At 51.3% G+C, this 21843-nt stretch overlaps 7 protein-coding genes across 7 annotated transcripts; 5 read left to right on the top strand and 2 right to left on the bottom strand.

The window, feature by feature from the left end:
* Positions 1–1716: 1716 nt before the first annotated feature.
* STEHIDRAFT_50369 (uncharacterized protein) lies at positions 1717–1997 on the top strand (the record flags this gene model as incomplete). Its single annotated transcript, XM_007300319.1, has 2 exons — positions 1717–1860; positions 1935–1997. 2 exons carry the CDS (start codon positions 1717–1719, stop codon positions 1995–1997), a joined length of 207 nt encoding a protein of 68 aa, XP_007300381.1.
* Positions 1998–4777: 2780 nt separating this feature from the next.
* On the top strand, positions 4778–5740 carry STEHIDRAFT_108245 (uncharacterized protein; the record flags this gene model as incomplete). The annotated part of the gene is made up of 6 exons (XM_007300644.1): positions 4778–4836; positions 4865–4943; positions 5263–5344; positions 5400–5481; positions 5503–5584; positions 5609–5740. The coding sequence occupies 6 exons, from the start codon at positions 4778–4780 to the stop codon at positions 5738–5740; spliced, it is 516 nt and encodes a 171-aa protein (XP_007300706.1).
* An 847-nt stretch (positions 5741–6587) lies between these two features.
* STEHIDRAFT_108244 (uncharacterized protein) lies at positions 6588–7464 on the top strand (the record flags this gene model as incomplete). Its single annotated transcript, XM_007300643.1, has 4 exons — positions 6588–6661; positions 6922–6959; positions 7063–7183; positions 7233–7464. The coding sequence occupies 4 exons, from the start codon at positions 6588–6590 to the stop codon at positions 7462–7464; spliced, it is 465 nt and encodes a 154-aa protein (XP_007300705.1).
* A 1444-nt stretch (positions 7465–8908) lies between these two features.
* STEHIDRAFT_108243 (uncharacterized protein) lies at positions 8909–11595 on the bottom strand (the record flags this gene model as incomplete). Its single annotated transcript, XM_007300642.1, has 5 exons — positions 8909–9010; positions 9101–9267; positions 9386–9518; positions 9604–9651; positions 10159–11595. The coding sequence occupies 5 exons, from the start codon at positions 11593–11595 to the stop codon at positions 8909–8911; spliced, it is 1887 nt and encodes a 628-aa protein (XP_007300704.1).
* A 685-nt stretch (positions 11596–12280) lies between these two features.
* Positions 12281–13704, top strand: STEHIDRAFT_153381 (uncharacterized protein; the record flags this gene model as incomplete). The annotated part of the gene is made up of 9 exons (XM_007300641.1): positions 12281–12448; positions 12501–12551; positions 12600–12740; positions 12806–12811; positions 12867–12914; positions 12974–13003; positions 13065–13100; positions 13159–13260; positions 13330–13704. 9 exons carry the CDS (start codon positions 12281–12283, stop codon positions 13702–13704), a joined length of 957 nt encoding a protein of 318 aa, XP_007300703.1.
* Positions 13705–14340: 636 nt separating this feature from the next.
* Positions 14341–16298, top strand: STEHIDRAFT_108241 (uncharacterized protein; the record flags this gene model as incomplete). Its single annotated transcript, XM_007300640.1, has 14 exons — positions 14341–14583; positions 14617–14625; positions 14708–14863; positions 14924–15214; positions 15354–15395; positions 15461–15474; positions 15502–15565; positions 15634–15669; positions 15693–15743; positions 15812–15838; positions 15908–15925; positions 15986–16033; positions 16100–16126; positions 16203–16298. 14 exons carry the CDS (start codon positions 14341–14343, stop codon positions 16296–16298), a joined length of 1122 nt encoding a protein of 373 aa, XP_007300702.1.
* An 825-nt stretch (positions 16299–17123) lies between these two features.
* On the bottom strand, positions 17124–20619 carry STEHIDRAFT_108240 (uncharacterized protein; the record flags this gene model as incomplete). Its single annotated transcript, XM_007300639.1, has 7 exons — positions 17124–17290; positions 17350–18868; positions 18929–19059; positions 19212–19327; positions 19436–19529; positions 20286–20543; positions 20601–20619. 7 exons carry the CDS (start codon positions 20617–20619, stop codon positions 17124–17126), a joined length of 2304 nt encoding a protein of 767 aa, XP_007300701.1.
* Between the last annotated feature and the right edge of the window lie 1224 nt (positions 20620–21843).

Genomic DNA, 21843 nt, shown 5'->3' with positions numbered 1-21843 from the left:
GTTCACGTACCCGAGGTTCGCTTCTAGGCACCCTTCCCTGGGCCAGCCGTCCCTCAGGCCTCAGTAGGCCTCAGTGGTGGAATACGACTCTGCATTGCTCTCGCCACACTTATCTCAATATCATTCTGACCGTGCGATGTCTTCCGCTTGGGCCTCGACGGTATTTTCAACCCTAGTCAGATGAGTGCTTAGGACACAAAAGTACTCGGACACTAGTAGTTCATTGAAGGACCGGCTTCTCTGTGTGTTTCATTATAACCTCCAATACTTGCTCTCTCGAAAGCTTGTCTTGATTTTCTACGGGCAGATAACAAGGAAGCTACTAGTAGCAGTGCATTATACAATCTGACTGATCTTGGTAGTTACTCAGCGTAACAACGCCTTCGAAGGATAGCAAGTCTGCAGGTGCGTTCATCTACTCTGTACATGATTCTGTAGACACAGATCTAGACATAAATGACATTCTATGGAATAGAACAATGACTTCACACCGGTCTCTTGTCCCTCCCGAAGCACCTTCACCCATCTCGCCACACATGAGCGCGTTGGCCACCGTCAGCAAGCCCCGCGTGATCTCCAATGCTTCCTAAACTTCCGAAACCCCAACTGTCACCCCAAAATCGTTCAGTGGTAGGCCGAGTATGAACTCGACAGTCTCAGTCGCAGGCACGACTCAGAGCATCGCCCTCCCTGTCTCCATGTACGAAGCCAAATCGCCTAAATCGCCTTCTTGTCGGACACACCCACCGTCGACCTTCAGCCCACCAACGACTCCTCGCGCACATCCTGTCTCCGTTCCCTCCTCGCCAAATAACACTAGTCTCAGCACGAGCGCCTCGTCCTCACAAAGCAATTTCATGTCTCCAAGTCCCAAAGCAAAAGCAAATATAAAATCTAATAGTTTGACACGGCCTGCCCCGCCACTCACCGCCCCTCCGAAGACTCAAGGCGCAAAACTACAGCTCCGTCCGCGAGAGGGGTGCCACCAGTGTCTAAGAGTTCCACCCCTGCGAGGAAGAGTAGTGGGCCTAGTATGACGAATGGGAAAACAACGTCGCAGAGACATATGGAGAGTGGGTCGGACGCCTTTAGAGTTGACGGTTTTGTCGCCCCCGAAGGCAGATAATCATGCTGCGAGCTTGAGGTTGGTGGCTGAACCTCATAATGCTGACAGCCCGACGTTCGTTGACACGTACTGTACAGCTCCAATCAAGCCTTCAGGCGGTGCTTGATATCCATCAGCGCAAACTTCCTCACTACAAACGACCCTTCGAACGTCCTCAAGCCTCCCGGGCCATGCAGCTACACGCCCTCCCTGCCGAGGTCTCGGCCCTGCGAGAACGTGAGCGCGAGAGGGAAATGGATGGTGGAGTTATCACGGGAATGTAGGATGAGGACGAGTTTTGTACCTGGGGTGGTAAGACTCACACCACATGCTCTCATCCTTGCTTAGACCTTTAATCGTTTTCTTCACCTGCGTCTCATTGTATCTTCCTTCCCGAATCTCGTTCAAGGCCTTCAATTGATCCATATCACCCTCTTCGTCGCCCAAATAATCATCGCGAACTCGCCCTGGTATCCGCCCTTCGTCTTTGCTCTCTCACCAAAGTTCCGTCCCATTACTTATATTGCCGCTTAGGGTCGCTATCATCCTTAATTGTGGGCCGTCTACTTTTGTTTGTGAGGGGATTGACGCCCTCCACCTTTACGGCTTGTATGGCTGGAAGTATTCACTTGCAAATCCTGCTTCCAGCGAAGTACGCAAAATCGACGTCCGATATCATCGGAAACCTCGCATCACACTTGACGTTCAAGATTCTCAAACACCTCCCTGTCCAAGAGCTCCTCCCTGTAGAGCCTGTTCGTACATTATGTCGTTTGCATCTCCCTTCCCTTGATCGGAGGTTTCACTTTGGGTCTTATACGTATTACAGGTCTCAAAGAAGTGGCAAGAAGCAGCTCACATGCCCGCCATATGGAAGCACACTGCTGCTTGAGAACCACAGCGACGGATCCTCCCCCACTCCAGCCGCCGAGGTCCTCTCTCACTGGTGCGTTTTAATTGACACATCTATAGTCCAGGCATCTTCGCAATGTAGCCGTGTGTGCTGAAACGCGCTATCGCAGGGAACAACCATAACGCTCGTTACATCGCCAAAAGCTTAACTCCCGCGATGCGCTCCCAAAGAGTGTAAGGTTCTCAAACACACGAACTTCCATACGACGCTGGTTCTACGCCGGTAAGTCCTGTTGCACTTCGCCGTCGATCCATACATACATAAGCCTTGTTCAGAGTGCTCATATCGAGCCCTCATAAACGCAGTATACGAGCTCGTATATGAGCTTGATATGAGCTTGAGCACAGCCAAGAGGCTTTGCCGAACAGTTTCTGCCTAATGGGGCAGCTCAGCCCATATCGAGCTCATTTATGAGCCTCATATATGAGGCCTCAATATGCGAACTTTGAGCAAGGCTATACATAAGTCGTCGACGTGAGGGCGCGACAGGTAAAAGTTTGATCAGTGGCTCATACGACGAAATGATTCGCTTCCGGGATACTTATTGAGACGGGTGAGTTGAAGAAGTGTTTACAAGTCAAGTGAGTCGTTAATTGTGTCGACTTCTTGGCAGATGAAGGTACGCAACTCTGTTCATCCCGCAATATCTGCGCCATCACCCTGTTCAACACCAGCGGACATCCCACACTCTCCAGCAGTCTTCGTCGTCGGTACCCACAACGTCGGCGGATGGCCTTCGACTGCTAGCTTCCCCTGCATCCGAAGTCAATCCCGACTCGCCCCTTACGCCTAATCGCTCTAGCAACAACCTCAGCACTGGGGCTAGGGATAGCTTGCATGAGCAGGTTCGCCAAACCTAAGGAAATTTCAATTCGGATTCTCCCAATCAAACCAATATTGCCCTCCGAATTGATATGCGGGTTTTACTGGATTTTTCACATCCGTGCATGTGGCGTGGTACTGGCGTGGCCACATGGCGATGGTGTGGCGACGGTGTAGTAGGTGCGAGCTCGGCCGTCGCCCTCTGATCTCTCTAGCATAGCATCTCCTAGTTACTCGCCGATAAAAGTAGCATGTAACACCTGGGCAATAGTATGCAGCTGCAAACAACATTGTATACAACCGACAGTGGCGACGCGTGTGCGCGGCTGTTTGTGATTGGATGACAGGCGACATCAGGAGGCTCAGTGAAGAAGGGAGTGTGGATAGTACAGGATAGCACAACAAGAAGAGCCGGTTACGGATGGGTTTTCGGACATTTTTAAATGAAAGTAGAGTACCTATGATAAAACGACAGGAACGTAGAGGATTATTCAAAGCTAGAGTATCCGAAAAAAGTGTCTCTTGAGGAGAACTCGACTGGCAGAGGCACTCGTGAGGATGGCGGCGGAACGGTCAAGACGAGAAAACTGTCGACCGTTCCGCCACAGCGTTCCACAGACTCAACTCTGGGACATCTTCATGGCCGTTCCTTCAAAGTTCGAGGACAGCGACTTACAGCTTCAAATATACCGGATGTAAAAATAAAATAAAAACATGTTCGGCAACAAGAACCCCTCGTAGTAAGTATTAAACGAGCACAGATAAGGAGACCAAGCTGTACAGAAGCGCTCAGGATAAAATGAGTGTACAAGAAAGATGTTCTTGTGTGGGTCGACATGCGAGTGAGAATAACATCGACGATGTTTATAAACCACGATCCCTCAGTCGAAGTCCCTTGACTCCTTTCAATGCGACTGCGACGGGTCGGGGGTTGGCCGGGTTGCTTTCACGTATGCTATAGAATGGCGTGAGGTAAGTAAACGTGCTACAGGACAAGTCAAAACCGGCAGACGTAGCAGATATCCACGCCATCGTCCCATCTGCACATCCTCTCCCGTAGTTACACGATGCTTACATGACGTGGGCACTCCATTTGGCGGGAGACTCGCGCAAAATTGGCGGGGGTGATGGGCCCCTTGGGACACCGGACGTCGCCTAACGTCTGGGAGGTACAGTAGTTCACACCTTTGTCTATGACACACACAATAAATACAATATGGCTAACATCGAAACGACAACATTAGGGCATATATGTAGCGGTGTACATTCAACCTCTTCGCCAATCAGGAAGCGGCCCCTGGCAGGGCTCCAACATTTTAAATCACTACTTATATGCTCTATTTGACAAAAAGTACACACTTCTACTACATCGAATACTGTCATAGGTCCTCCCATAACATAATCGCAACGCAGCTCCCATGCATTCCAAATCAGAGCCACGGAACGAGACATAGCAAGCACGACATTGAAGACGACGAAGACCGAACACGAGTATTTAATACCATTGGAGGCAGCTAAGCCGTCTCGTGTAACATCTAGGTGAGAGTTGGTGTCTTGTGCTTCACACCCTACAGGAAGACATCCTGAAACACGGGATGCAGACAAAAAGACCTACTAGGGCAAGAATCAACACCCGACCGTACCGAGACAACTCGAAGACACACACTGTACCGGATGGCGCGACACCAAATAGAATAGAACCACTGTACAGGAGGAGAGGGAAGGTCTGCGAGCAGCTCGCGGGGCTAGCAGAACACATTTCACCCGTAAAACCAGTCGACAATCAAGCGAGTCAAGTTGAAGGAGGCGCCGCACAGGTATATGGTTTACAGGAGCCTTGTACGCGCCCATAGATTATCGATTATCGTTCGCAGGGCCAGACGATCATATATGTGACGACGTATATGGCGCGTCCGCCAAAAGCCTGACGCCCTACCATGTTCAGGTTAAAGGCGGTGCCGTTCAGGAGCATCGGTCACGAGACTAGACGGCTCTTGTGAGACGTTGACGATGTTATATCACAGGTGTCTCATGAGCTGGAGGAAAAGCGAGAGGACAACCGGCACGAGAGGTTCAACGAGGAAACGCAGTCACGGTGGCATGGTGGGTGAACGTGAAAGTCAACGACGGCGACTGTTGCCTAAGGGACACCGGGAGAACACACCTGGACAGAACCAGGAGCATAGTGACTGTAACAAAATGGGAGTCAGTAAATAAGAGACAAGACAGGACAGGAACAAAAGAATTGAACTCGTAGCGGGAGAGCGGATAAGCAACATAATATGAAGTTGAGGTTGACACGCGCAAGGACGCGATGACGTCGTTTGTTTGGTGCTGTGAGGTTGGTGACATTCAGCGACAATTACGGCCGGACAAGGAGCAAGCAAGGTGATGGAATGAGGTAAATAAACGTGCTGCATAGAACGAGTCAAAATCGGCAGACGTACCAGATATCCACGCCATCGTCCCATCTGTACATCCTCTCCCGAACACAGCAAAAGCCGGTAAGTGCGAGTCTTGTTACATAGCCTGTAGGGCTCTGCTACGTTCTTGGCGTAGTCGAGGGAGTCGCCCGCGATACGACGGCGGCGGGTCGGGGGTTGGCCGGGTTGCTTTTGCGTATGCTACAGAATGGCATGAGGTAAATAAACGTACTGCATAGAACGAGTCAAGGTCGGCAGACGTACCAGATATCCACGCCATCGTCCCATCTGTACATCCTCTCCCGAACACAGCAAAAGCCGGTAAGTGCGAGTCTTGTTGCATAGCCTGTAGAGCTCTGCTACGTTCTTGGCGTAGTCGAGGGAACCGCCCGCGATACGACGATCTCTGCGGGGGAGAAGCATGGTGCAGAAAAATCGACTGGTGCAGAGAAGTTGTGTCGTGGTGGCGGGATGTAACACGGAGGGCATGGAATACGTGGATTACAAAAAAGGTTGGTGTACACGGATGACTATAGCAGGAGGATTAGCATGAGGTCAGGCTCAAGATCAACCGGGACGCACCAGAGCCGATTTCGGGACTTCTCTTATGGCGACGAGCGTGGAGTGCAGACGATAGTACACTGGTATCGTTGATCGTGGAGCGGCGTGCCCCTACAAGACTGTCAGATAAGATGGCGTGGAGGAGAAGGCATGTCGCTTGGAAACGGACCAGTGCCGCACGTACCATATCCGAATTCGCATCTTCCGATAAAATCTCCATTCTCCGGATGTATAATGGATCAATGAGTTTGACCATTGAAAGCAGACGCTGAAGGGAGCAGAAGATCGTTGGAGACGTGTCAGACGTGTTCGAGCGCATAAGCTGGGGCACAGGGACTTACCTCGATGTCTTTTGGCCATGATGATAAAAGAGAGATGTCTGTTCGTCAAGAGACACGGTCGCGTGCGTTTTAGGCTCGCAACTGCATCGCGCACCGATTAGGACTCGCGATGTGTGGCTGATGAGGAACAGATATCGCAGGTACCGACGGACGTTGACACCTAGTCGTGCTCCACAGTCGCGTACTGGTTAAGATCGCAACGGTCCGCACATCGGTTAGACGCGCAGCTTGTGCAACAACGATGTGGCGGGCAACGAACGACAGCACGATGATGGAGGCAGTCGGCATCGACGTCGGGCAGAGGTCGACCACATATCGAAAATACCGACGGACGTTGGCACCTAGTCGTGCTCCACAGTCGCGTACTGGTTAAGATCGCAACGGTCCGCGCATCGGTTAGACGCGCAGCTTGTGCAACAACGATGTGGTGGGCAACGAACGACAGCACGACGATGGAGGCAGTCGGCATCGACGTCGGGCAGAGGTCGACCACAAGGTACGTGGCCAGCTGTGGTGCGAACGGGCCGGCTTTGGCTGGCGAGCCCGAGAGATGACCGGACCGCAGCGCGCCGATGCCACAATATCAGTTGTAACCCACCGAACGCTTGCCCAACATCCACCGCCGAACAGTCCATTTACCACCATCTACTGCATATACACCCATCAAAATGGTCGCCGAACAAAGTGTCAAGGGTAACCACCTTCTACATTACTCCTCTTTAAACCAAATCTTTCACACTCTGCCACTGGTCACAGACGTCCTCGTATCACATCCGATGCATTGGCAGTGGCCGGTTGAGAATTTGGCAATGCTTTGCCCACAGGAGATTGATATGCAAGGTGCCCTTCTTTTTTTTCACGGTGTAATATATAGTCTCTCAATCAATCTTTGTATAGATATGCCGATCAGAGATGACAGTGAAAACCACGGCGATCTGTTGAGTTACTTCCGCCCTACGCAGTCTGGTGAAGAGGTTAGAGGCCCAATCAACGTACCGGATCTTCCAGAGTGCCAGTGGTGAGATCGCGTTCGACGCTCAAAAATGCTCTACTAATCTGGGTCATAGCATGCGTGCTCACGCGGCGGAATCCTACAAAGCAAAGACGGCTGGAGAAGGGATTCGTGCCACAGGAAGCGGTACCCGTCAATCAAGTTGCGGTTGCACGAAGCCGCCGGCTTGGGCTCAAACTCAGACTATCTGTCTCGCAAAGTCTGACCAATCGGTGAATGCTATCTCGACCCCCACGGATGTCAAGGCCACCGAAAATGACAGGACCAGTGCGACGCATGGAAAGTAATTGTCTCACAAGTACTCGAGGAAGTGTTAGAGTTTAGTTGATTCTGGGAACGATGAAAGTAGTTGATCAAGGTGAGCTGGAGCTCCTCATGCCGTAGATATGATCACTGCAACAATTCTTACCGGGCTATTCATAGTGTGATCAACGACAGCTTGTGAATGCTTCCCTACCCTGGCTCTACTCAATATGCTCGTATCAGTATGTAGTATCATTCTGTTGCGTGGCCCTTCGTCTCTTGTGATTCCTATAGACATCTCCTAGTTTGCCGCATGCTGCAGACCCGCCCCCGGTGGTATGCAATTTCTCCGTGCCCACGCAGGATGAACTCTCTATAGCTCATTTTATCTTCCTTTCCTCACGATGTCTTGTTTGGGACATCCGTCATCTTACGGTTCCTGTCAGAGTCGATCTAGCGTTTCGTGTCCGGATAGTCCAGCCTCCGCCGGCTCGTGTTTTTCTTCCTTTTCCTGATTGAGAATTAGTTGAGCTGCAGCACATTCGTGCATTCCTGGATGCGCGGTCTAGAGGCGGTCTGTAGGACCGTATGCTGGCCGCACCAGAGAAGGACGGCATGAATGTCCTTTCGCGGATTACCTTGATTTCACAAGGTGTATTGCACTCTCATCCATCCCACATGTTCCTCTCTTCTGCCAACGCAGAAACGAAGCACGTTCAAATTCTTCTGCTACAGAGCACATCTTGCTTTTGTATGGACGAGTTCGGAGCGTACAGAACGAAATTGGTTTCGTTTTGCTTTCGTGTCTGCCCGAGCAGAAAACTGGATCCGGCACTATAATCGCACTTGTATGCCACACGTCGATGATCCTGAACAGATATGTCTGCCCTCTTTGTATATGTAGCATCAGGACGCGTGAACTGCCCTGAGCCACGCGGACTGTCTCCCTGTCTGTGGGCACACCTGCATTCGTGTGCTCGCTCGCTCCGTTTCGTCTTCGAGGCTGTCATCGAGACACTTTTTTTGGATGGAACGGGGCGTGCTATTGATGGTGGGTGTAACTAGTAATCGGTCCATCATTCAGTCGGGTGGCGTCTGTGGTAGTCTGGCGCGTCGGGTTTCCATCTTTCTACTCATTTGTTTCTCATCGCACTGTGCAAGATGATACTGAGAGTTGGATCCAGGCCTCAATATTGCATGCTCATGCGCAGCTATCTACCACAACGACGTTCAAAGCCGTTGCGCAAGCTCGCGCTATGGACGCTGTCATCGAGATGTCGGCCAACCTTGGGTGAGCAATTCTATTCTCGGCCGAGATTTTTTGGGGCTTATACACACTGGCACTGTACTATCGTCTTTCTAGATCGATTTCCACCTCGGACTGGCATTGTCAATAAAGCGAATGGTCAGGGAAGGTAAGTCCCTATTGTTGGCTATTGGCTCGTCCATGCTACAACCGTTCAGATCGCCATGGTTGTTGGTGTTATACTACGTCAGTAGCATCAACAACTCCTCTGCTGTACCCTGACTGTGGACACGGGACTCATTGTTAACCACCGTCTCCACCCCCTCTTCATCAGCAAGACCTCCCTTGCAGCATAGGATTTCGTGTTCTCGGTGCGCAAGAGAAGAGACAATATTGTCTCCGTGGCCGGAGCTAATTCCTCTCCATCTACGTACCCCGTCTCTCTGATGACCTTCGGTTAAATCTCTCGGGAAGAATTCTGCAGGGGCCGCTACCGGATACCGTGGCCCCACCCGCTTCATCGGCGCGATCACGGATGAGAAGCCTTCCTTGAAGGTCGCAATGACCTGATGTCCTGCATCAGAGCTGATGTGGAAGACGACTATCACGAGCAGTAATAGTAAATTGTCAGCGGTCATAGCGGTGCTCGCCCAGAGCCATCACGGATTGCTCGCGAAGATGAACCGCAAGTTCCCGCCCCGCCCGTTCTCCGTGCGTACTTCTAACACCGTCGATTATTGACCCGGATCTGAGAGTTTTACACAGGCGAAGGAGATATATGGCGCTGGTGACAGTGATTCGGGTTTGTTCCGCGTTACACTTCATCCGCACGGTGTCAACTAACTCGCTCACCTGATAAAAACACGTTAAGTTGGAGAACGGCTCAATCGCAAGCCTTAGGCCCGCCGCTGGACTCAAAGCCATCAAACACACTCACGTTTATAATCCACTTCGCCCGTACAAATTCGACGGCGGCGTCAACTTGCTAAGGGACTGGTGTATGAAACTTCAAGGGCGCGACATCGACCTTGACCCTCATGGGCCTTCGTTTTCAAGCACTCACATTAGCATATGCGGCCAAGTAATGGATATTCGCTGTGGTTCACCCTTACCGAGTGTCTCCTGTGAGGTGGGGTGTGCTTACGGCGGATCTCGACGAAGCTCTAGTACTTCGTGAAGGTCTCTCGCGCTGCTTAATACTTCAGTTCGAATTTCTTCCTTGAGTGGTATAATCATGTTCGTTCCAAATGTTTCTTTCACTGACGTGTCCGCCTTATTATCTCATGGGTGTGGTTTCGTCCGGGCTGCTGAAAGGGTGCGTGTACAGATAGCCCGTCGCCACTGCGTCTCAACCATAAGTCTCACACTTCTATCTTAGCTAGCGACGGGGCCTGTATAATCTGACGGTCGTTGCAGTAACACATGACGCAGTGTAAAACATCCTGAAGCGCATCCAAACCGACAAAAATATTACTTCTACTCAAAACGTCACCTGATACTCATCATGATCCAAGTCCCCCTCTACCGTCTCCGCCACCTGGCCCAACTGTTCGGCCAGCGTTCGAAACTCCCATGTACTCGCAGTCTGAAGCATCCACCCCTGTAATCTCAACACACGCAACGGCGTTCCTCTCCACTGCAACCTCCAAAAGAGCGTCAACCAAACCCTTACGACGTATGGCAGAGCGACACCCCTCCCAAACTCCACAGTCACGATCTTCTCCCATATGTTCACGCCCATCGCCAACCTCCGCCTCAGAACGTCAGGAACCCGGACCCACGAATTTCCATTCCCGTGGAACACGACCCGTTCAACACTCCTCGCAGCCACTAAGAACCTCTCGACCTCTTCGTCCCTCGGCTCGCCAACCTCCAAAAAATCCGATCCGCCGTGGAGATGTAGCTGCGTCACCGACGGTAGAGATTCCACCCCGACCAGCAAGTCGGACAGTATCTCGCATGGTGAACTGTGCCGAGCAGAGAGCTGCAGAGCGAAGGACCGAGGATAATCTCCACCGAGGAGTTGTACCCTGCTCCCTGTACTCGAGACCCAACGCATGTCTATCTTGGATGGCAACGCCGCGCATGTCCTCATGACGGTCCTCAATCTACTCGCCGACGATATGCCCGCTCTTCCGACTCGAAGTCGAAACTTCCAGCTCTCAACACCGGGGAGTAAGAATGCTGCGAAGAGATGGTCGAGACATTTCATGCTGCCGAAGAAGGCGAATTCCGTCAAGGTTGCTAACGTGGTAGGCGGGAGCTTGAGGTCGTCTCTGTTGACAGCGAGCTTGCCTCCGAGAGTCAAGTCGACCAGCAGCGGCAAGGCAGCGAGGACATTTCGGAGATCTCCCAGAGCAATCGTGGATGCGGAGCTCGAGTTATCGAGGCGAAGAACGCGAAGAGATGTGTTATATGCTAATGCCGACGCAGGGTAGGATACGTTTGTCAACTCGATGTGTGTGAGAGCGGAGGGATCCACCAGCTCGGCAGGGAATATCGGAAGGGATACCGTTTGATCTCCGCTGCGACCTTCTCGACGAATAGTAAGGCGACGAAGGAGGGGGAACTGCACGATTTCGAATATATCCTTGACGACCTCCAGCCCATCGTGTTTCTGGTCGGACCGTACATAGAGAGTGAGTTGCTCGATCACGTCGGAGTACGCCACGATCCAAGCCGCCCCGAATGGTTCGCACTGCGACACGTCCGTCTGGACCCATAAAGGCAGCCCACTCGCCCGCTCCATCTGCTTGCCCACAAACTTGAAGCCCGCAGCAAGGTCCACTCTTCTCCACAGCTTCGGGCACCCATCGATCACCTCTTTCCAGCCTGGACTGACAAGTCGCTTATCATACCACTCCTCCATATCGTCTTCCTGAGTCAGTACGAATATATCGGTTACGACCTCGAGCGGTAAACAGTTCATGGTCTACAGACCTCGGTAAGTAATCCTACGGCGAGTTGCTCAGTCGACAAGGATGCTCACCGCAATCGGAAACAAAGAAAAAAGGCTATGACGGATAGCAAAACACGACCGGGAGGCCAGAGCGTGTTATGCGGATCACTACGGTTGGACCTTGGTATAGGAAGTCATTGATTAGGGATCATGATGGATCATCGAGTTTGGTCAGTCAAAATGTGAGGACAGCCTCACCTCTCTCAACGGGGCGGAGTGGTGACAATACAGCAGAACTCGAGGGGAGGTCGTTCGGAGGCAGAACGCGCAAGTCAATGCGAGGGAGTCGTTCGTCGCCTATGAGTATTGTCTGAAATGTTCAGGAATTCTACGCACACGATCAGAAGGCCTTCCCAAGGCCTTCTATCCAAATGAGACGGAAGATTGCGGCCCGCTACGGTGGCGTCAGTTCTTTTTATCCGAAGTTACGCTTCTCTTCGTGAACCCGAGGTTCGGGATCATAGATCTCTCTAAAACCAGGATCTTCGAACCGAATGCCGATCAATTCGGCGGAAGCGAAGGAACCAAAAGGAACGCACCAACAAAACCCCGTCGCATGCTATTCTGCGCCATTGGCCTGTTTCGGCCAATGACTGCCTTGGTTTCCCCTGCGTCGCCCCCACTTAAAACCTTCACTCGCTTCTCCAGACTCACGATGGCTGACTCTTGCTCCTCTTGTCCCAAGACTGTTCTTACGCGCCGTTCTCCGCCATTATCTGTCCCAACGTCTCTGACGAGTGTGCACCGGAACGACACTATCTGCGTCTCTCACATGGACACAAATACAGAGCCTCCTCCCGTTACTGTCCAGGCCAGCGAAAAGGTTCGTCGTGCTGTCTTACTCGTTTTCATATATGAAAGATTTTTTCGTATAGGCAGACGTTCCGGCGATTCAGGGTCTCGCTATCGCCCAGGCCGGGGATGAGGTGTGTACAGTGTTGTGGCTCATTTCGCTACTCACCTTTCTCGTATAGGCGGGCCTCGGGAAGCTTTCCGCCGCTGTCATCGAAGACAACTCTACCCACGCTCCGCCGTTCATACATGAACGTGCTAAAGATTCTTTTGAACCATCACCTTCCTCGAATGCCCATTCTACCAAGGATTCCACTTGTAAAGTACGCCCCATTTGTTCGTACCAAAGTGCCCCACAGATTGCTAACTTGCGCGATGGGGGCTTCAGGATATTGTGAGTGCGTGATACCCACATCGAATTGTCCTTTGTAAATTTACCGGACTTCCAGGTGGAGCATACGCCCAAGCCCGAGACATCCACAGATGCTCAACCAAAGGTCTGCTTTGAATCATTTGAGGCCTCATATCAGCGTTACTCGACTGATAAAGTCTACAGATAACTACGCCATTCCAGAAACGAAAGACGGTAGGTCAAGTGTTTTTCGACAGCTCGCGTGACCGCCTGACCATGTCACATTCGGTACCAGAGCGACGACATGGCAGTCGATCCATCCACTCCTAAGGTAAGCTTACTTTCCGCGTTACCCTGATAAATTAGTGATGCTGTCACCTCCTGCTCAGAAGCTCAAAAGGTCGATTGGCGACAGTCCACCCGTTCCTGGATCAAGCAAGAACAACGAAGATAGGTCTGCCCCACAGCATGAGTGCCCCGTCCAGTCTCATGTATGTGGTCCATATATCTCCTTATCAACATGCTTTCTTCTTGCCTGAAACTACTACTACCCTCCCTAGGACAATACATCGCTTGACAGGGAAATCGAAATTGTTGACGATTCCTTCAACAAGCCTGGGACTTCTGTTACGAAGACCAAGATCTATAAGCAGGCGAGCATAGTCATTAACCTCTCCGATCCGTATGGTTGGATCCTCACCAACTTCTCCTCCCACCAGACTTCAACTGACTCGGGCTCCGATGTCCAAGTAATCTCTGATTCTGGGCTTCCTATTCCGCGTAAACGTACTAGGAAGGTGAAGTCAAGGTCCACTACGCGTTTTACGTCGGCCCAGATAGCAAGGTTCAAGAAGCAGGGTTCCAAGGACGACCCGATATCTATCGACATGCTCGAGAGTGGATCTGAGGCCGAAGTCGTTGCGACTATTGCTTAGGAGTTGAGGGGCGCACATCGGGGATCGTTTGCTTCGTTTACTTGGGCTACTTACTACCATGTCTCTCATCCAACGCGTTGTCTTGATATTCGGTCTCAATGCCGTAGATCGTGAAATCTTCTACGCCTCCCATTTTGTTGGTCCTTATCCTATCTCCGTCCTATCCCATCTTTAGATTGGCCTGAATAGATGTGGGGACCAAGGGCAGCACATCCGGCGAACCACTTGGGAAGGTTAAGTAGCACAGCAATCGGACGAACGACCACAGAGAATCTGGTACTTGGTACTTTGCAAGTCACGCCCCGTAATACATTTACGAATGACCGGTTGGTGGATAACGATCCAAAGTAGTCACAGGGACCGTGGAGGTAGCTCTCATGCCGTGGCTAAGGAAAACCAAGCCAGGCGGTGTTCGCCATCCCGGATAGATTCTGCCGAGACGTTACCCACAGGGCGGCGACTGCAACGCGTAAGAAGACGTATGCTACTGAAATAGGTATATAAGTAGATAACACAAACGACCAGTGCGCTGACGCACCGTGGTCCGATCTCTTGCTCCTCCCAGAGCGTTCATCACCTCTATCGTTTACCTCACGTTCCTCTGTCTGTTTGATCTGTCTTGATTTTCTCGTAGCCATGTCCTCTCCCGGAAAGCGCAGTATCTCTCGCTCTCCCGGAAAGCGCAGTATCTCGCGCTCTCCCGGCAAGAGAGGCAGGGGTCACTATCCGGAAGAGAGCTGGACGACTGAATATCCTATTTACTCAGATCGCTTGAAAAAAAAGGTCGATTCCATAGTGCGGAAGAAGGCGGTGGCACCCTTGCCCGAGGTCTGCAAGCAGGGTACTCATACTATGGATAAAGGCAACTGGCGCCGTGTTGTATGTTATGCAAAACACTGCGCAGGTATGCAGGGATTTATCGTACGTATGCTCATCATGTCTCTCGTCCCGACATACGTCCTAAAATTGCCGTGCATTGATCGCTATTATCTGCTTCATCTAGTGCCATCAATGTCCCTCAGGTCCAGCCCGATTTAATCTCATTGATGGCCAGGAGCCGTTGACCCAAGAGGAGATTAACGATATTGAGGCCATCAGGCTTTCCGATGAACTCGATGACATGGAAGCTGAGAAGAAGGAGGAGACCGAGAAAAGCGACGTAAGCTCTTGCGGTTTCAATTTCACCTACGTACTGATATACCCCTTGGAATATCTACAGGAAGCTTTTGTGCGCGAGCTGCAAACATCGACCTCTACCGGCTTCATCGTCAAAACCGAAACTTCTAATACAGATGCTCGCCTGATCAAAACGGAACCACAACGTCTCGCCTACCGCCCTCTAGGGATTGATGCCCCTCACTCTGTCGCCGGCTATCCCATCAAGGTTGAACCGCCTCATTCTCCTAAGCGTACGGCAAGGAAAGCCGGAGAGCGCGTCGTCGGAGGTTTAGCGAATGCGAACGATGTTAAAGCCGAAGTGCTGCAGATGGATGCGCTCAAGGCGGACAGAGTAGGTCGCCTTACTTTGACCTTTTTCTCCATGCACGGCACTCATGGCGTCATTCCTTAGGCGGTGCTGGTGAGATTGCGCATTTGTACATATTAACATCCGTTAACCTGAGCAAATGTCTTTGTCTATACTTTTGTAGAACCTTCGCAAAGACTTGAGCCGAACCAATTCAGAGGAGAAGGTACATATGCGTATATTGTCGACTTAATATTGGAGCTCATATGTTCTCCCTCATTCAGAAACCAGGACCGTCGCAACCGGTATGCTTACTTCGTAAAACCATGTAGAAAACGTCTGAGTCTAGCTGACGAGTCACAGCAACGACAGATAAACAAAGGCAAGGCCAAGGCGGTGAGTCCATCTGTCTTGAGAGTTTGTATGTTGAGATGGATGTCTGATGCTTACTTCGACTACCGTAGGATACAATCCAGTCAAAGGAAGAAGCTAGCAGCGCAGTATGTGCATTTTATACATCTAGATACTAGATCGTCGTCTTACCACTGGGGTTGTAAACAAGAAGAGATGTCGAGTGAGTTATCTACTTGATGCGCAAAGTGGTGAATGATTCCTCATCGACACTTTTCATCTGTTTGTTAGAAGCAGGCAAGCACGCCCAAGCTACATGTGAGTCGTATTCCTCTGGACCCATGATAGTATGCATATTTATTGATGTGGACTGTTATGCACCCGCAGATGGCTACAGTGGATCTGGTACGATGTTTGCATTTATTGGATGTTCTTCTCATAATATTGCGTATTTGCAACTCGCAGGATGCAGACGTTATCGAAGTTTTTGACTCGGACGAAGAGAAGCCTAAGGTCAGTGCCAGACGGTTTACGATGCATGACTCAGTCTTATATCTTTGGGGACCGGGCTTTGTACAGGCCAAACGCGCGCGGACTACGTTGACGGTATGCTATCTGTGGCTTTGTTCTTCGCTCTGGGATCGTCTGATGGACGCAAAATGCCACTTATTTACTTTGTTAGGACGAGTCTACCATCGACATCTCATCCGAAGGCGAAGAGAAGGATGTCGCTCGATTGGGCCAAGGCTCCCAGCAGCACCCTATTGTTCTCGAATAATGTGTTTGAATAGTGATGGTGACATGATGGAGGATAGGATATGAATCAGAATCATATGATAGCTCTCGTATTGAATTGGTACGGTAGCTTTAGTCTACTAGTCGTAGAAGGGTGGGATATGCGCAGGATCGTATCGAGTCGCATGCACTCGTCTATTAAATTCTGATGGTCTGTTTCGCACTTAGCGGTGGCCGGTGGCGCTCATGGGGCGCCACCTAGGCTGGCGAACGCAATAGAGAGTCTTCGCCACCCGGAATCTGCCGAAATCGCTCAACAGAACGCAGAATTTGTGCAGAGGACGACAACAGACCTTATGCATGCTTAAAATAGTGTCGAATGGGAATATCTCGGTTTGCCAGAACAAATTTGCTCAGAATCTGGGTGGTGAAAACATCTCTAATCGCGGAACGTTAACAGTATACTCAGATCGTGCTGTGGCTGTTCGAGTGAAGGGCCACTGTATCGATGAACAATTGGTTAAGTCACGTGCCTTACCTTTTCTGACGTGGCATATGCGAAAATTTGTGTCGAATGCGCCGCCAAGCTTGCGCGCGACCTTGTCAGGCATCAGGCTTCAGGTCTCCCTCTTCAGCGTCTGCTCCTTAAATAAGGCAGATATGGACGTCTATCGAGTTATCGCCGCTCATCTTGCAGTACTTACTAGTGCGGGGCAGTGCTTGTTGGGCTATCTTATCGGTCTCACGATGCGGTCCTATAGTACACATCGTCAACTTGAGAATCTCGAACAACTCCGAACCGTGACTATCGTGCGCCTATTCCATATATCTTGTACAACTGTCTGGTGGCGGGGATTCGCTGCCAAACTTATCCCAACTCTGCTGGGAGGTTGGCGTCAGTACGCAGATCACTCAAAAGCGGAGCGAACGGAACAGTACTTGCCGGCACAAAGGTCTTCAGCTTCCCTTCCCAAGCAAGACCGAACCCTTTGGCCCTTTCGTCCCAGATCGTTTCCTCCACCCTGTATCCCTCGTCTACGTTGTATAAGTATACGTCAGATCTCCGCAAGTGCTTGATTCTAAACGGGTCTTACCTGAAGAAAGTCTGGCTTGATCAGCGTGGCGACAGCTCAGCTCCTCTGTCTTACCGGGCCTCGCCACATTCCACTCCAAATCCTGCACTACGTCCCGGAAAGCACGCCCATAGAAACCACTCGCCTGCATCTCCCACCTCGAAATCGACAGAGATCTCAGCCCAACGCCCCGCTCCTGTCTGTTGCGAAGTCCCTGTACCCAGACATCGGCAACCTCGACTTTGACCCAAAAACCAGATCGCATATTCACCTCCTCCAAGGAACTCCAAGGTAAAAGATTCCCATCCTCGGACGTATCGCACCCCCCAACTAAGAGCCCAAGCTGATGCCACCGGTCACCATAGCCCGACATGGTGAGCTTCTTCAGGCCGGCCGTGAGGTCGAAGAAATGGCCCCAACCCTCGTCTACTACATATTCCCCTGAATCAGTCGTCCCGCTCCTCAACGCCAAGCACTCAACTCCAGATACTCCCAAAGACTTCATCAGCTCTGTGGTAGAGCTCAGAAACGATGACGATGGAATAGGGATGGTGATCCGCAACTTGTTCTCCCCGAGCTCCGCCTGTACCGTGACGACCGATCCATAGCTCTTCTGTACCGTGACACCCATCCTCTTTGCCACACTGTCAAATCGCCGTACGTACGGTATGACCGCTCTGCAGAATTGTTCCTCCGCGGCCAAGTCCAGACGGGTCTCTACGTCGAAATCCACGTCTACTACCTGCGGCATCTCGAACAGATCAAGAAATGTCGTGATACTGGATCCAGTCCCGGAAACTCTACACCGCCGTAGCTCATCCAACCCCACCCTTCGTATTCCCCTGCTCGTATTAATCTGCACCGTCAGCTCCAGGGTCCGTAACTTGGGGAGGAAGGGTAGAGTCGCCATGAGAAAGTCGACTGAGGACAATATGTCGTCTCCAGCCCCTAGGAGCAGGGAAGATAGGTTCTGGAACCGCAATATACGTGAAGGGGACATCGTGACGCGGGATATGGAGAGCGAACGAAGCTTGGACTCGTTCGTGAAAGCGTCACCGTTCCATTCGACGTCTACCAGGGGGTCCGTTGTCCAGACCTCGCCAGTGATCTCTATCTCCTCCAGTTTAGGGAATCCCGCGTTCATAACCTCGTTCATGGTTTCTTGGGTTATGTCGCGCAGAATCAGGCGGATGATTCGATTCCGGTGATCTCGTAGCAGCGAGGGATTTGGCGAACCAGAAGCAGACAACCTGACCGTTATGGGGCGAGTCCCTGACCTCTCCAGGACTTTATGAACCCACTCCCACTTCGAAGTGACCACAACATGGCACCACAGTTCACCGCTCTCATTCATGAGGTCCCGCCACTCTCTGCACACCAATCTCCAGATCAGCCACCCGCAACAGCTTTGCGAACCCCAGTGAACAGCAAAAGTGGGCCAGTAGTCCACTTGCGCGAAAAGGAAAATCGCCAGCATGAGTTCGAGTGGGAGTGAACCGAAGCTCGCCCTTCGCATGGTCTTTGCGGTAGTGTACGTGAGCTTTTCATATCACGGTATACTCAGGAGGATGCGCTTTCTACGAGGATGGAATCTACGTACCGAGTCTGTGCCTTCGACGTTTCCGTGCTCGTTCTCGTTAGGAGATATGCAGCGTCCAGCGTTTTCCGACGGGGCAGATGAAGACGTGTGCGGCAGGACAGCGGGCACATTAACACTTCCCATGTCTCTAGCTGGAGAAGTTGGCTGGAGGTAAGATGGAAAGGTATCGAGTCGTTCTCGTCCGGAACACGACCGTAGGCGTTGGCGAAGGCTCAATCCGAGATAATTTCATTTGTGCCACCTACGGGAGCCGGCAGATCGTCTTCCCGATTTCGCCACACACAATGGATAAACGCGATGTACTGACGCAAGCGAGAGCTCACTACGGCCCGCCTTGTAGCCTTGCGGAAATCTTGAGCCGCATTGTGGTAAGTATCCCCTTGCAACCGTTTGGACCCTCTGTCTCAGGGTGCGTGAAGCGCTCTTAACCTTTGATTCACTTACACGACTCTACTATCAAGACCGAACGCGCACGCTTGTGCGATCCCCTCATCTCGATCTACTTACTGTCCGTACAGACTACTTAGATCCTTCCGAACGACATGAACGTCAAAGTCTGCGACAGATGTCGAGAAACCCCACTCCGTGGACCTCTCAAGCGCTGTAGCCGATGTTTGGCAGGATACTATTGCAACTTAGAGTGTCAAAAGCAAGACTGGGAGGACCATCGGTACGGTTCATTCTTGCATGCAACCCCGAGTATCGAATTTACCACAGTACAGTTTTACTTGTTCCCAGATACAACGTCTTGTGGCTTGCGGTGTGACACCTTTAACCCGAACCGCTGACTTGTGCAAATGGCGTCACCGACAAGACCGCCATCTCACTCTGGGAATTGCACACGCTGCCTACGATCTTTGCGGAAGTTACAAGAAGATATCTGAGTTCGATTGGAACTCCAAATTTGTCGCCATCACCGTCTCTGAAAGATCACTTAACGCGGAGATGTACAAGGCACCACCCTCACATGTGAGCTTGAATCTTCTCAACCACAATTCCTTCCAGCATTATCTTTATTCAGTTCTGGCGTCTCAGTGGTTCCTTCTTTCGAGCCTCTCCATTATGCCCATTAGAGATGTTTCATTGGTCCTGCCGCACGTCACTGTCAAAGATGCCCAAGCTCTCCTGCAGAATGAGCAGCGTCGTTATATGTCCAAACAGACCATCGACTCCAGGCCAACACTCGCAAGCGTGTTTGTTGCGTTGGCTACGAGCGATCGCAGCTCCTATGCATTTTACGTGGAGCACTTGCTCGAGGAACCCGGCGTAAGTAACAACATGAACAGAGTTGGATTATGTGATGAGCGCACGGGACACGACGATTCATGGCTAAGTACTCTCAAGTGCAGGTGCGTACCACCATTTCCAGGTGAACAAGTCTCCACTGGCAGTGCGTTATAACGTATCGATGATATAGGGTCTCCCGCGGACACTGTGCTATTCGTGCGCAGGGTATATCTGACGAAGCTTGGACGCTGATGGAGGAATACTGGGATACCACAGCTTCTAAGTTCAAGACGCGCGCGCTGAATACCACTGAACAAGTCGAGAATGGCTACATCCCCATGCTGGCTGGCATCTCGCTGTACGTGACCACTCCCGGAAAGCACTGCACCTGTCCTGTATATGATACATGCTTTGAGTTACTGACGAAGACCTAGGGACATTATACCTCTATCTATGACATCCATGCTTATGGAAGGAATCTCCCGCAGAGGAACCCATACCCTCGACCAGCGCACAACTGAAAGGCTCTGGACCATCTAGACGGGTATATATAGCTTTCTGGAGATGGGTTTCGCTACCAGATATATGTTGAGTGTGTCTACCATCATACCACATTGAAATGTTGGGTTCGTACCGAGCTGAATTGGGGTACATTTTATGCAGCGCTTGCTCAGAACTCGGGGAACTAAGCATAGTCACTCGTCGCCTGTGGGCACCTTTGCTTGAGCGGTTTATTTGAGTCTTGACATTCCGGGCAGCTGGCATTTTGTCCACGATATGTGCGATTTCCTACGCAGCCTTTCATTTGTTCGATCATGAACAGCATGATTCTAGACAGAGTGTATCTCTTGGGCGAGCCCGGTGAGATAAGTCTGTATTCTTCGATGATCATATCGACCCTGATCCGGTGCCACTCAGCGCCCTGCCCTGCGGCCCGCCTCCGCCCTCTGCGCCCCTCTCTTCAACGCTCCCGGCCCGTAGTAGCCGCGCCCTGGTCCCTCGAGCCCGAACTTATATTGCCACCATAGGGCCTGAAGGCCTGAAAGCCTGCAGCTTGCAGGCATAGCGTGCATTCCCACTCATATCCAGAACCGCCGTGTCATCGCACAACCGGTTGCATTTCTCCAGTGCGCATTTGGAGGCACAGTCCACGTTGGACTCTGCATCAAGTACACCTCACGGCCATCTAGACCACGCTTGGAAGATTGTGCACCACGAGGTTCTTCTTCGTATCATTTTTTCTTTGCTTTAGCAATGGGCAATGACGTGGGTTTGCTTCGCTGCAAATACGAAATACAGTACGATGATCGCCGTTCCTTCAAATTGGTTTATCCCTCGCTTTTTTGAACGAGCCACCATACTGGCCAAACCAACGATGATCTCCGAGTCGGCAGGTCACCAATCATTGCTCCCGATCCTTTTACCGAGGCTTTGTAGAAGTCTGCGCGTTTTCCTTTGGAGGCGTACGCTTGCCGAAACGGCGCTTCCGAAGGATTTATTTAGCTCCGTGTCCGGATGCTCCCGTCTCAAACCGTCTAAACGCGCATCGTTCCGAGCTCCCGCGCCTGAAGACCAGTAGTTGGCAAATTTTTCATTCACTACGTTTCTTATGAAGTGTTATGGGAAAGGAGCCAGTGATGACACAGAGGGATAAAGTCTTGTCCAAGCGTGGTTCGTGAAGATTTCGA

This window comes from Stereum hirsutum, assembly GCF_000264905.1.
Source record: "Stereum hirsutum FP-91666 SS1 unplaced genomic scaffold STEHIscaffold_3, whole genome shotgun sequence".
Taxonomy (NCBI): Eukaryota; Fungi; Basidiomycota; class Agaricomycetes; order Russulales; family Stereaceae; genus Stereum; species Stereum hirsutum.
The sequence above is the reverse complement of the archived record's forward strand: the minus strand, read 5'-3'. Positions and strand labels throughout refer to the sequence as shown.